At 31.2% G+C, this 14,444-nt stretch overlaps 1 protein-coding gene across 3 annotated transcripts in view; it reads left to right on the top strand.

The window, feature by feature from the left end:
• Ask1 (apoptotic signal-regulating kinase 1) overlaps positions 1 to 7,127 on the top strand; it is a 140,651-nt gene extending 133,524 nt beyond the window's left edge. For 2 of the 3 annotated variants that reach the window (XM_075361440.1, XM_075361439.1), the window contains 3 exons: positions 2,357 to 2,513; positions 4,136 to 4,212; positions 4,711 to 7,127. In XM_075361440.1, coding sequence (XP_075217555.1) covers positions 2,357 to 2,513; positions 4,136 to 4,212; positions 4,711 to 4,876 — 400 coding nt within the window. In that variant the 3' untranslated portion in view covers positions 4,877 to 7,127. Of the gene's footprint in view, positions 1 to 1,086; positions 1,297 to 2,356; positions 2,514 to 4,135; positions 4,213 to 4,710 lie in introns of those variants that run through there. The other variant, XR_012755838.1, reaches the window with a different exon arrangement.
• The last annotated feature ends 7,317 nt before the right edge of the window (positions 7,128 to 14,444 follow it).

Genomic DNA, 14,444 nt, shown 5'->3' with positions numbered 1-14,444 from the left:
TTTGTTTTATAATGTATTGTTTTCCAGGCATTTGAAGTGCATTCTAATGTTAAAGAAATAAGATGTTATTTCAGTTTTCAAAATTTTTCTGCAATTATGATCACCATTGCATTGTACTTCTTTCTACGTTATGTAGTTTTCTAAAATTGTCTGAATGGCTTATTTACATATACATTTATAAAGGCTGCATTACTGATGTTAATCCACCAGGACCAATCCTAGAACTTTGTTTATTTATTGAAGCCTTTGTTTTATTCAGTTTATCAATGCACTTTAAAACTGTCAAAGTTTTACATGTTTTTAGTATTAAAGGAGGATCTAATTTTCAGTTCTAAACTGTTCTAATCCACAGTTACACAGTTTTTCTTTAATTAACCCTTTCTCCTCAACACAAACAGCTTCATCTTGGAGAAATTCAACACTTCTGATGAACCTTTTGGTTCAAGAACTGCACACAACAGTAACTCATCTCCATCAACAATAATTAAAGAATAACAATTTTCTTCATGTGTTGTTTCTAGTTGATGGGTATTGATGTGAATATTAAGAAGTTGTTGATATTTAAAATGAATATTTAGTTGATGTAACTTTTACAAAATTGTATAATGCAGAGCCTAATTCTCTCCCAGAGCATTGTTATTAATTCCCTTTTCTTAAATACTTATGATCCATAATATAGGAAATTTGTGTATCAAATCTGAGCTTAATTAAAAATAAAATTGTTCTTAGGTCTCCTTTACAAAACAAATCAGTGAAACTTGATTATTTGTTTTTGTACTCGTGAGATAAACATTATGCTTCAGCATTATGTGTAGTTTTTTTTATTTCAAATGAAAAGCCTGTGTCAACAAAGAAATCATACATACCAACCCAGTATGAAGTTGCTCTGTTGTTGATTTTAACTTATTGAGCAATTCACATCATTAATTGGGCTAGTAAGGAAGTAAGGTCTTCTGTATTTATTTTTTTTATAAACTCAAGTAACTGGTTTTGTACTTTAGAAACATAATGTTTTTACCAAGGAGATTTGCTGATCATGAGTAGCATGACTTTTCTTGTCTGATTTCTTTTCTGTTTATTTTATAGCGTTTCTGTATTGAAACTTTGCCATAGAAGATGAGGAACAGGTTTTTTCAATCATTATAAATGCACAGTCACTTATATCACAATACCGGAATTGATGAACTCTACCTATTTGGATTTATAACTCGTAATTAGCTGGGCCAGAAGTTGATGGTATTTCTGTGTATGGGATGATTCTATTGAAATTAGTTGTTGGGGATGTTGGATTAAAGGGTAGGTCATGGTTTATATATGAAAAATTTATTCACATAAGTTTTGAGCTCTTTTAGAGATGTGAAGATGTCTTGTAAAACCTTTCTCAGAATTATTCTCAAATTCAAAGATTACTGTTTTTAAATTTTCAACTTCCTCCAAGCTGGATTTTTTCTCAAACTTAACATATATGTGTGTGTGTGTGGGTGTATATGTATATATATATATAAAGTTCTATTTTGTTTGTTCATTTGCATATATATGTTGGTGTCTATAAAAATTAAATTAATTAAGGATTTGCTGAATTCAGAACATAAAAATGAAATAAATCAAAATGTATGGGTAGAGTTTGAAATATTTTTTTGGTAAAAGAAAAAAATACATTTGCTGGGAAGATTTTGCAACACCGTATGTTTTTTTTATTGGTCCAAAGAATATGTTACACTTATTACGTTGAACGTATCAGGCTGTACGTATTATATCCTACTTGTGTTGTTATAGCCTACTCATCTTTAGTCATCAGATGGCTTTATTTTACTTTTCAATAAAACTTATTATTTTTTTACAATTTATTTTTTTATGTAATATTACTTATAAATACAAGCTTTTATAAAAAGTAAACATAAAATTAACATTTTCAATATTTTTTTTTTTAAATTATTAAAAATATGATTTTATAAAATATATTTTAAATATGATTTTATAAATATAAATTCTAAGAAAAATAAGGAAAAGTTTAATTTTTCATTTTCAAATAAACTAACCACTGTTCAGTCGGGTATGTAAATGAGACAAAAATTATTTTAGTTTTAATAATTTAAGAAGTCAATAATATTGATCAGACTTCTTGCAACGGGTATTGTTTACTATTTTTAATTTTATAATTTACTTATCAGGCTCAATATTTCTAAAGTTATTGCATAATAATATAAAAACAATATTTGCCTTTCTCCTTAAAATTATTGGTTTTATTACTATATAACACTTCATTTAAAAATAATTATCTCAACCATATAAAAATAATTTCCTTTCCAATTCATTTATTATAAGTTTATACTAATTTAAGAAATTTATATTTTAGCACTGTAGATTCAGGAAGTGGTTCAAGAAATTCTCCTGAATCATCAGGGTCAAATGGACGGGTACCACCACATATAAGTGTTACTGATAGCTCAGCAGATGCTAAGTTAATAGAGTGGTTGCAGGGTACTGGTCTTGATCAACCCTCAATTGATAAGGTTTGTTATTTTACTCCTTTTTTTTTACCTGTTAATTTCCAATTAATAATAAATCTCCTGACTAGTAAAAAATTTATTTTTTATTGGTACACTCTTCTTAATAATTCTATAAAATAGATTTCCCAAAATAATTAGATTAGTAGTTCTCTAAACTATTTTCTCAAAAAAAATCTTTTACTTCTGTGTATTTCAGAAAAATGTTTCCTCTTAATTTTGCATAATTAATGTAAATATTTTTTTTTGTATTCAATTTTTTTTCCGTTTTCCAATTAAATCCTTTCATTTAGCACCTGTAGAGATCATTTCATCCAGTGTTTTTTAGGCGTAAATAAATTATCTGTTGCGTTGTCATCACAACTACCATTTGATAATTTGAGAGTACGTATAATGCTATCATTTTTGTAGTCTCAAAATCCATCTTCACTAAAGTTATACTATACATCTTCCATGAAATCATCATCGATTCTAGACATATTTAAGGATGTATTAACAGTTTTCACCACTTATTTGAGAAGTGAAGCAGTTAGAAATCAAGTTATAATACAGATAATACTTCTATTCCATTCTAAAAGTAGTCAATAACTTATGTTCATAGCATCGTTTGAAACTGAGAAATTTACCAGTTTTATTCTAAATGATTTAATTTTCATATAGAAGGGATTGATGCTCCCATTATCATGTAACACAGTTTTGATTTTGAATGACACATTATACGGTCAGTATACTTTTATTTGCCTACAAGTTCATGTCAGTTACTGGATAACTCACTAATTTAATTTTAGCTTTTATCATATTTGTAAATAATAGATTATTAGAAATTTTTTTTTTATAACTTGTAGATAATTTAATATCTAATAATAAATTGATAAATTTTCACCATGCTTTGTGTTAAGAATGAATTACTTCCATTCTTCTATTCCACTACTCTTCTGTTGTTTACAGAACTTAACAATAATATCTGATTCAAAACATAGTGTGTCTTTAATTCTTTTGTGATGAATCAGTAACATGGAAGCAAATTGTGACTTTACTTTCTGTTTTTTTTTTTTAAATGATTATTCTTTTATTATAACTAATAAAAGAAAATGTTTTCGTAATTTTAAAATTAAAATTGCATAGAGAAAAACTTGATGGCATTGTTGAATAATGGTCACCAAATTATGCAGGGTATCTACATACTACTTTTATCTGGTTAATGATCACATTTGCGATTATCATACTTTATGACATTTTGATATACTTTATGACTTTATCATAAATTTTGTGTGTATGTATCTTATACATATTTGACTTATGTTTTTCTTTTGACTTATGTTAATCTATAAATATGTATTATGCATTAAGAACGATAAAAAATTTATAAAAATGAAGTATTTTTTAACGTTTAATTCACCGCATTTGAAAATATGGTGTAGAAATTATAAAGCACATGAAAGGTATTAAAATTGTGACCAGGATATGAACCTAGAACCTTCTGCATGAAAGGCTGAAATGCTATCACTCCACCACAGAGGTCGACAAATAGTAATATTTTAAGAGTGTTATCTATTGGAAGTTTCTAGATAATTTTATTTATTTTTTAAATTGATTTTTCTTTTTAATTATTATATTATATTTTACAGTTCCTTGTAGAAGAATATTGTTTAGAAGATATACTGCACTTTGTAAACAGAGATGATATCCGAAAACTAGGATTAAGGTAATTTTTAAAAATAATTATATAAAATTGCCTTGCCCTATTTTATGTAATTATACAATTTGCTCATGTTTGATATTTTTTAACTGGTATTTTTTAACTATTATTTATTGCATTTAAATTGTGTTGTTTTAATGTGCATATATTTTATAATTGTGTCAATAGAGTATTCAAAGGCAGTAGCAAGAAATTACTCTCCATTTGTAAAAAAAAACCTTTGATTCTAGATACAAGCAGTATCTGATAATTACACACTGATCAAAAACTTAAAAGAAAGTGAATAAATAAACAAGGTATCAAACGTCATGAATCAGTCAGGTTATTTAGTTTAGTTTTCTATATTAATTTGAAATCAGATACAATTAAAAATATGATTAGAGTAGAAATCATATTATTTTAACTAAATCTTAGTTAATTTTTACTTAATTTGTTCATGTTACAGTTTTAGTACGATGTTATTAATAATTTTACATTTATTCATTCTCTTGAAAACTTTTTCAGAGGTGGTGTAGAACTTAGAGTTTGGAAGGCTATTACTAAATGGCGACGAGAACACAGACCAGTTTGTGATATAACACGTAGAAAATCAGTTTCAGCAGGTGTTGAATCAGAAAATTTAAATATGAACTGTAAACATAAAGAATCTTCTGGTGCAAATAATAAGTAATAATTGTAATTAGACAGGGTTTATTAACTTTTATTTATAAAACTATTTACCATTAAGTATCTTTTTTTGAAAAAGGTAAAATTTATCGTAGATCTATCTACAGTTTCTTAATATTGGAATTTATATTAGGATAAACTTTTCAGCAATCACTTGTGATATGTCATCTGTAATAACACTGATACTGTGATTCATGTTGAATAAGTTGATTGTAGTATTTCATACATGTAGTACATTATTGATTGTTTTATTGTGTTTTCCTATTTTACTAATCAATTTAATGATTTGTAATTCTGTAACAGAAATATATATAATAGTGATTATTTACAAACATTTGTAATATATTAATATGTATTTTTTATTTAATATATGTAGTAGAGACATGTTTTAAATATTGTAAGAGTGTAACTGCTTTTAGTTAGACTTGAATGTTCATATTATGCCGGCGTACTTTATTCATTAGAGTTGAGTAAAATTATGCATTTTGTATCATAGTATGCATTCATATGCTAGAACTACCATATTGTAATTTTTTCAGCCAGTTTCATAGGCAACTGCAAAAAATAAGTTATCTATCACTGTGGTTTGATAGCCCAAAAAAAATGTTCTATTCTCTAAATGACTAACAGTGTAATTTAGAGAAGTAGTGGGAAATAGTATTGCAGTAATACAGTTAATTATTATGCTAAAAATGTTTGATTATAAAAGGTATTTTTTCTAAGAAAACGATTGGGACAAAAACTACTTTTATTCTTTTTCTTATCTAATAATTATAAAGATGTTAAAGTAAAACATTAATAATTCAAACTAATTAGGACCAAGGTCCATTCAAATCTTCAATTTTTTTATATATATTGAAATAATATATAAAATTAAAATTAATGGACTGAGTACTGTAAATTTTGGTAATTGATAACTACGTGAGTTGTTTTTGTATATTTTATTGTAGGCTAGAAAATACTTGCAACTTAAATTGGTAATTTGTAAATTTAACAGTTTTTTAATTTGAGAATTTGATAGTTTAAAAAAAAGAATTAGAAACTGTACAGCAGGTTATTAATTTTTTTAAAAAAAGCATGTTTTTAAACAACTACCAAAAAATTACTCTTGACAGATTCAACATTTTGGTTATGTGGTTTTTTAATGTCTGCTCTATGAGAGCTCTCAATTGCATTTGCATCAGATATTAACGTTTATGCTTGTTATCAGCTTACAAAATTCCTAATGCAGTGAAAGTTTTAGTGTAAATATGATGAGTATTGATTTAATTTGCTTCATTCTTTGTTGGAATAACTTCCATTAGCATAAGTATATTTTGTGGGTTTTACTAATTCATTCTTGTATGATAGTCAGATCATATGGTTTGTATCCATTTTTTGCATCTCTCACCAAAAAAAAAAACATTGAGGAAAACTATTGTCTCTTGTAATATTTATACCTCGTCACTTTCAGTTTGAGATTTTTTTTTTATCATTTGTGAGAGGCTACAATTTTTCTTCATATTTTGCAAGTTACTCATACTAAGCAATTAATATCTTGTTGATCAAACATAATGACAATTTCACATTTTATATGCATTTTGTAAAGGAAGTCTTAAGTGGTTCATGTTTGTTTCTAAATTAAGAAATATGTTATAAATAATAAATAAAATAGAACCAATTCTATTTTTTATGGTTTGAATTATTGATGCTTTACTACATCTCTTATTATAGAATTATATAATTAGTAGTATTATTTTATGTATTGGTATTGTATCAGGAGCAGTTTTACAAACATAATTTTTCTTTACACCAATATCTTAGAATATCTACCTTAGCAGTTACTCTAGTAGCTGAATATGTTTCCTAAAAGAAGGAAATAAAGAATAAATAGAAAGTAATATCACAAAGTAATTAATAAATGCTTGAAAACCATATTTTTCCAATTTTATTGCACAAAGAAATGTCTGAAATATTACTTACTCATTATTTTAGATAGTATCTGTCAGTGCATTTTTATTTTTCAATATAATTCATTAAAAAAGTTTGGAAAAATTATTGTAAATTAAAAAGTAGTTTTTTTTTATTGTATAGAACTATTTTCTGGGGGTTTCCGTACTGATTTGTCAGATAATTCTTTAACTACTAACAAAGTTTATCTGTACATGGGTAGAAATAATTTAAGATTGTTTTGTATTATTATTGGTTTGTTTTGATGAGTTGCTGTCAGATTGCATGTAAACTAGAAAGAGAGTTATGACACAAGTAGTGATCCTAGTGTGCATCTATTACTGAAAATATTTCATTATTATACAGAATATAATATTTATATTATATATATATATATATATATATATTATATAAATATAATATATATATTTTATTATTACTGAAATTAACAAAATTATTATATTTTATACTTCTGTTATATCATTATAACTCCTTTTAATGGTTTGCAATGATCATTAATAGAATAATTACTGTGTTACCCATTAGAACTGTTGTCATCATTGCCTAATCCTGAATTTGGATTCTTATTAATTGAAAACTTCCAAATTGATAATTGATCTTATTAATTTCATTTACTCTCAACTTAATATGTTCCTTGATCTGTATATGATCACAGCATTTCTTCAATTCTCCAACATCATACTTTTCAAAACGCATGCAACAGGTTTTTAAAGGTTGTTTTTGTATCTGGTTTTTTTTTCAGTTACATTTTATTGCAGTGTTATTAATATTTTACTAGAAAAGATGACATCTCTTCACACTTGATGTCTCACTTGTATGGTTTTTTGAGTCTGTTTCTTGAAGAGAATTCAGGTCAGTACATTTCTTATTGTATGAAAAATATAACTGAGGTAATCAGATCTGACAGAGGTTTAAAAGTTACGTCTTAGAGGTCTAATCTGAGATCTTTACTTTTTTTGATATATTACATTTTTATGTTAGCCGCTATTGGAACAGAGTAGACCAAAATTGTTGCGCCGGGTAGCTGCGCACTGTGACTCTCTCTCAGCCAACTCTCTCCTGCTAGAAGCAGTCCATTGTCGGTTAATTTATAGATTATTTAAACAGGCCAGTAGCAGCAGCTGGACCAGCAACTAACACAACCTCACATGAGAACACACACGTAAGACTAAACAAAGAAGTCGTTCCCTGTTATCAATATGGCTAGCTTTAAACATTATATTTCTATTAAAAACTATTATAAATTCCATATCTAATCACTCTTTAAGCCTATTTTAAATACAAAAACACCAAAACGTTCAGAAGAATATTCTCTATGCATTAATATTTCTTTTCTTAAAATATTTCTGTAAAATTCTTAATATTCTCATAAAAATGAGGATATGAATGCATCAAGTGTCCAGGCGGCAGAGCCCTCTGACTAGATGATTGGGTGAGCGAAGCGAGTCCTGACCAACTGACAGAGTTAACAGTGAGAATTGGAAAAACAATTTTAAGGTTCCACATGTTTTTTCAATCCAATTTAGTCAGATTAAGAACTGGTTGATAAGAACTGGCCATAACTTTTATGACTAATAAAACTTCATCCATAACAAATTTTTTTTACATCAAAATTATTACTAACAACTGGTAAAAACTGTGCTTTTGTCTATCAGCTCTCATGAGTCGGTATCTTTCATTAAATCACTTTTAATGCTTATAGAAACTGTTTTTTCCCTCATTTTTAAGGAATTGTATTTCCATTATTATCATAGTTAGAGAAAACAGTTGAGTTGAATATTGTTCTGTCGCTTGCAAAAATGATTATAAATTCACTAAATTATTTTATAATTTTTTTAGCTGGTTTTAAAAATAAACAAGTCTTCTTATATCAGCTTTTTTAATTTTGTGATGACCTCAGTCCTCTGACTGCTAGCAATTTGCCACTGAATGCATCATATGAATATATGTTTCATCTAAATAAACTATATTCCACTTTTTTTCATATTTGTGATTTGCAAATAGTACATTCCCCAAGCTCCAATATTTGGCCTTTCAATAAGCAATTGCATCCTGCTAAACATCTTCTTTATCAGAAATCAATGTCTTATTAATTTCATTAGTATTTATAATTACAATTGACACCTATTTTTAAAGCTGCCAAGTTTAAGAGAAGTTCCTGATGTCAGAAACCCTTTTCTCTTTTATTGTAAAAAGTAAGTTCTTTTGTGGTCGAAAGTGCATTCAACAAAGAAGTCAATTTCAAACTTAATTTAGCATTCTATTTACTTAGCAGTCAAGGGGAAAAATGAAAATGTTTATCAACAGTGAATATTATTTCTCATGTTTTCCCCTTGGTGGTTTGCTTGACACAGTATATGGCAGTTGACTCTATGTTAGTTTTTTTATGCACTATGCACAAAAGCAAAGCATGTTTATAGTTGCTTCAAAAACAACTGTAAACAATGAATTGTTTACAGTTGCATTATTTGAACAGCTGACCACGTAGTATTTTTCTTAGTCCGTATAGTATAGAATAACAGTAATTACAAAAACATAGGGCAATATTTCAATCAAATTTATAGTTGTTACTGTGTTGCTAAAATTATAGGAATTATTAAATGTAGTTGTATTAAAATTACTGTTGTCTAATTGATTTTTACTTAACGTAATTTTAAATTTTAGGCTTATGAATATTTATGCAGTACAGAACAGTAAATACTAACAAATCACAAAGAACCCTAAACTTAGAAAATTTTGTTGACATGTTCAAAAAATACAGTACGTACTGTAATCAGTATATTCTTAAAATGTTCAGTTTAAAAAGTCACAAATGTTTTCTTTCAATTTTGATAAGTGCTTCCAGGCTGCGCAATCTCACAAACACTTAAAACATTAAAAGTTAGCTAGATGACATGTTTTCTTGTCTTTCAAAGTAGGTAACTAACTGCTCCAACATTTCCATGGCTTCAAAATGTTTTGGAAAAGTTACATCTTTTACAACTTCATCGTCCTATCATTTAGCTATCATTTTAGCTAACCTATTTTTTGCTTTGTAGAGGTCGGAAATCAATTTTACAGATGCCACATGGCAGTATCAGGATCACCAACAGGTGCCGCAAGATGTTGTTAAATGCATATGTGTACCTGCACACTACTGACTGACTAAACCTACCCTGTGACTACCTGGAATTGCTTAAAGAAGCATTACTTCAGAAAGGAGGTGGATGCATCCACTTACAAATTCATACACCACAGTGCAATAAATCACCATCCAAACAGTACACAGCAACAACAAATTATGCTAAGAAAGATATCAAATCAATTCAAATCAGCCCCTTTCGGAGGTCATCATATGTACAAAAACCCACAATCATCCAGACAGATCACAACAAGGTTCCGGAACAAAGAAAAGTAAATAACATAATACATTAGCATAATACATCAACATTATACGTCAAAGGAACATGTCAATCAGATCAATCATATACACCCACAGAGATATCAAAATTATCTGTATAATTTTGAGATGTCTCCTGTGAGACACCTCAAACTAATAAAACAAAGCACAGCAAGATCATAGTAAAATATAGCTACTATGAAAAGATCACATGTACAAACAAAATATATTAAAGTGAGAATAGCAAACATACATGAAAAAATCGGCACAAAGCACTCAGCCGAGAGCCTGTCCTCACACATGCCCTCTGGTGCCGTGCTCTGTTTCGGGTCTCTTCATAAACATGAAACATTCGCATGACAGTTTTGATGAGATCTATGAGCGGGAGTCCAGCTAGGACCTCCACTGCTTCCCTTGAAACCGTTCTATAGGCCGATATTACCTGAAGGCAACACCTATGGACGAACTCCATTTTTCCTCTAAATTTTGCACATCATAAAACTCCCAACCACAGTTTTTAACCACACAACAGGGCTGAATGCACCACTCCAGTCACCAGCCTCCTCTGCTGCGTGGGCAGCAGATATTGGGGGAGAGATAGCACATGTAGTAAACACTCTAGCAACTCTCGCTCTCACGAAGCCAACTCCCAGATGTACGTCCTGCATAGGGTGAGACACACACGTCCACAGTGCTGCACCTTCATCCTCAGATAGAATCCAGTTTGGACAAGGTTGCAGTGCATATGGCTCTGAAACGGTGACTATGTCCATCCCCATCTCCACTATGTGTCTGGCAAGATGTCCTGTGCCAGCACACAGTGGTTCATGTTTAGTTGAACTACTTTCATCTGCTTGCCGATTGTTGTCCATTCCTCCTCCGGCCCTCCTTATTAGTTTCTTTGTTCACCACCTCGGGGATGTTACACTGGGCAATCCAATCCAAAGGCATTTTGGCATGCTGCTGCAGTCTGCCGCCTGGGTTCCAGCTGCTCCACAGTTAAACCATGCAGCCAATCTGTCTGCACGGTTCCAGCTGCTCCACAGTTAAACCATGCAGCCAATCTGTCTGCACTCTTGCAGTCCTTGAGACCTGCCCAACTTCAAGGCATCTGCAGCATCGCTGTGGGCAGTTTACAACATCCACCCTAAAGGATACTAGGCTGATTTTAATCCGGCCCTTCTGTGCTATGGTTGCCACAATTCGGGCAGGTAATCAACATGTAGCCACACCAGTTTCCCCGTAGCTCAGTCTGGTTGTCAGTCTTGTCTCCTCCAGACTTTCTTGTCCAGCAGCAGTTTTAAGGCCTTCCAGAGTTTCATCTGTCTGTACTTCGTTTTTTAAGTCTTGAACTTTAAGAAAGGCAGTCCTTGTCCTGGTGGTGATATTCCCTTCCTTAATGGTGACTGCAATTAGGTGCTTGAGAGTACCAGTATTGTTCTTGTCTTCTCTGACCCTAATCTCCCATGTTATTGCTGCCAGTTTTCCTTATGAAGGGTATCTCTGACACCTCAGCGACTGCCACATCTTTTTTAAAACTCTTGAGTAAATCTGCATATGAAGTGCCGGCTTGCCTACTATGGTTTCGGTCTTGTGTTTGTCCTCCTCTACTGTATCATTTTTCCATGCTGCGTTGGGTTTTCCACCCGGTGCAACAATGTGATACTGACAACCAGTTCTTCTCCCCTCATGTTCTAGGATTTTTTTAACTAATGTAGTGTTGTCCTATCCATAAACCTCCATCTGCGCAGAACCCAGACTGCCTCCATTATTCTTTCCAATTTTGTTGAAGACCTCAATTAAGGTCTGAGTCAGGTCTTCACTGCCATCAGAATCAACATACGCAATGTTGTATTTATTTCATACAGGAGCTCCTGGGTCACCAGTCAGCATACTTCCAGCATTGCGGAGGTTACATTTCCAGCTCTGATTTTTACTTTGCTGAGAAGCTGGCTGCGAAGATGTCCATTGTCCTGCCCTCTTTCAGCGTGTGGATGTCTACTACCGCTACAATGTCAAGGGTCGTCCCCTCCCTTCTGTCCGGCAATCCTACACGTATTCTTAAAGGCAGTCTTGGGGCAGTTCTTTTTTATCAGGTCCACAAGCTTAGTCATTGATACCCTGTTTTATAAAGCTTCCTGTATGAGGCAGCAAGTATCTTCTTGTGTTTGTGTAGTAGACTTCATTGTTGGGCTGTTTCCAGCCTTGATAGGATTGGCCTCTTCCTCAAGTCCTTCACCTCGTTCCAATGTTAGCCTTTAGCTCCTTAATGTTTATTTTTATATTTTTGTCTATGTTTTTTCATCAGTCCCAAATCTCTGGACAAGTTGTTCTATTCCAGAGGTCTCTCCCTCCTCAGAAATAGAGGGTTACTTCGTCTTAGGTCTTGTGGCAACCATATTAGCCATTGTCTGTGCCGTAGTCATCTCTTTGTTCTCCTGTCGCAAGCCGAGAAACTCATTGAGATGAGGTGGGTTCTCTTCATCTGAAGAGATCTTTTGGATTTTTCCCTATCCTCTCCTTCTTTTTCTATTGTTATTGAGTCATTGGGGGGGGGGGCAGCCTGTTAGGAGTAGGATCAGGCATCGTTGCATCTGTACTGATCTTCGCAGGTGTGGCCTTCACATTAATATGTTTGATAAGTTATCCTATTCCATTTTGTTGTTACAGAGATCTTAAACTGTCAAAATGTTCTACACTTCTTATTGAGTCTGTAGAAAACTTGCATGAAAGTGCAAAAAGTTTGATGGTGGGGGGTGATAGTGATGAAAAAATGATTTTTTTTGGCAGGATGGGGTATCACCCATGAAAATGGGAAAGTGAGGTGGAGCTACCATGGGGATCTGGCCTGGAACCCTAAGGATTTTGGGGCCAAGAGCCCTAGCAACTACGTAATAGGGAAACAGCTGTTTCCGTATGAAAATCTCTCGTGAAACTTAGAAAAGTTTCTAAGTCCCGCTTTGATTGGTTTGAATCTGCTGCCAGATCAAAGAGATTGAAAAATCTAAGCTAAAGTTAACTTAAAAAACTTATAACTAGAAAACTAGCACCTGATTTCTATGAATTATATACCAAAATAATCATCTTTGTAAAGTCTATCATGTAGTCATTTTTTTAACACTAAAAAAAAAAAAAACAAACCACTTAACAAGATCTTTACGGAGCTCCTGAAAACACATCTTACTCTCACCAAATCCTTGACACTCTCTATCATTTTGGCTAACCTGCAAGAAGGATAATGCCAAACAAGCCTTCACAATGTCATCTTCGCTCAAGATCTCATGTCTAGTGTTATAATAGCATGTTACCTGAGGAACGAGTCTTCATTACTTACTGATGAACAGCCATCCAGTTTTTGAAATGACTGAATGAAGTTATTGTCAGTTTCACTGTCTATCAATGAAATGTGATGCAGTGCATGATCCCTCCATTGATACATCTACCCAGCATTTTTCAGCTTTTGATTAAGGTAATGATCACAATTTCATCCCAAGCTGTAGCACAAAATAAATAACTTTTCTTACATTGATTCTTTTAAGAATCTTAAGATTTGTATGTTCTTTGGCAGTCTCTTGTTGATCAGATACTGAAGTTAATAATTTCTTTCTATACCACTTCATAAAAGTTTCTATAAATGCTGTACATGTGTTTGTATGAGAGCACTTATATGGGCAGAAATTTGACATAGACCTTACCAACCAAATTTCAGCTGTTCTTCTGCTAAAGGATATAAAGCAATTGGCACTAAACAAAATTGGCCTTTCTTGTATTATTTTTTTTCTCTCAAATATTTGTTGACTAAGGGAACACATGTGTAATGAAACCAATTTTTTTTATATATCTGAACACATCCAAGCTGGTTTTTGGTAAATGTATTTATCGTGTTATAACTTTTTTCAGTAATAAAAATTTACAGTAAACTCGTACTAATCCAGACCAATTAAAAATATTTGGTGTTAAAGATTTAAGATCCTTAAATGCCTCAATAAAAAGTAAATGTTAATGATAGAAATAAATTCAGTAATAATAACTGTTTATTAATGTTATTAAAAGAGCTTTTATGTTTTTGTTTTTATTGCACATGGTCTAGCAGACTTCCTTATAAGTAACAATAGCAATTTTGATCTTTCTGAAGTATTATAGCGGAGCAGAAGTGTCACTCACTCTTTCTTTATTATATTTATGACTTTTTGCTGAAGATTCAAGTTTTGAGGCCATTGCTTTTGTTGGTAACAATCTAAAC

The sequence above is a fragment of the Lycorma delicatula genome, chromosome 3, assembly GCF_047948215.1.
Source record: "Lycorma delicatula isolate Av1 chromosome 3, ASM4794821v1, whole genome shotgun sequence".
NCBI lineage: Eukaryota > Metazoa > Arthropoda > Insecta > Hemiptera > Fulgoridae > Lycorma > Lycorma delicatula.
This window is presented reverse-complemented; position numbering and strand designations above follow the sequence as displayed.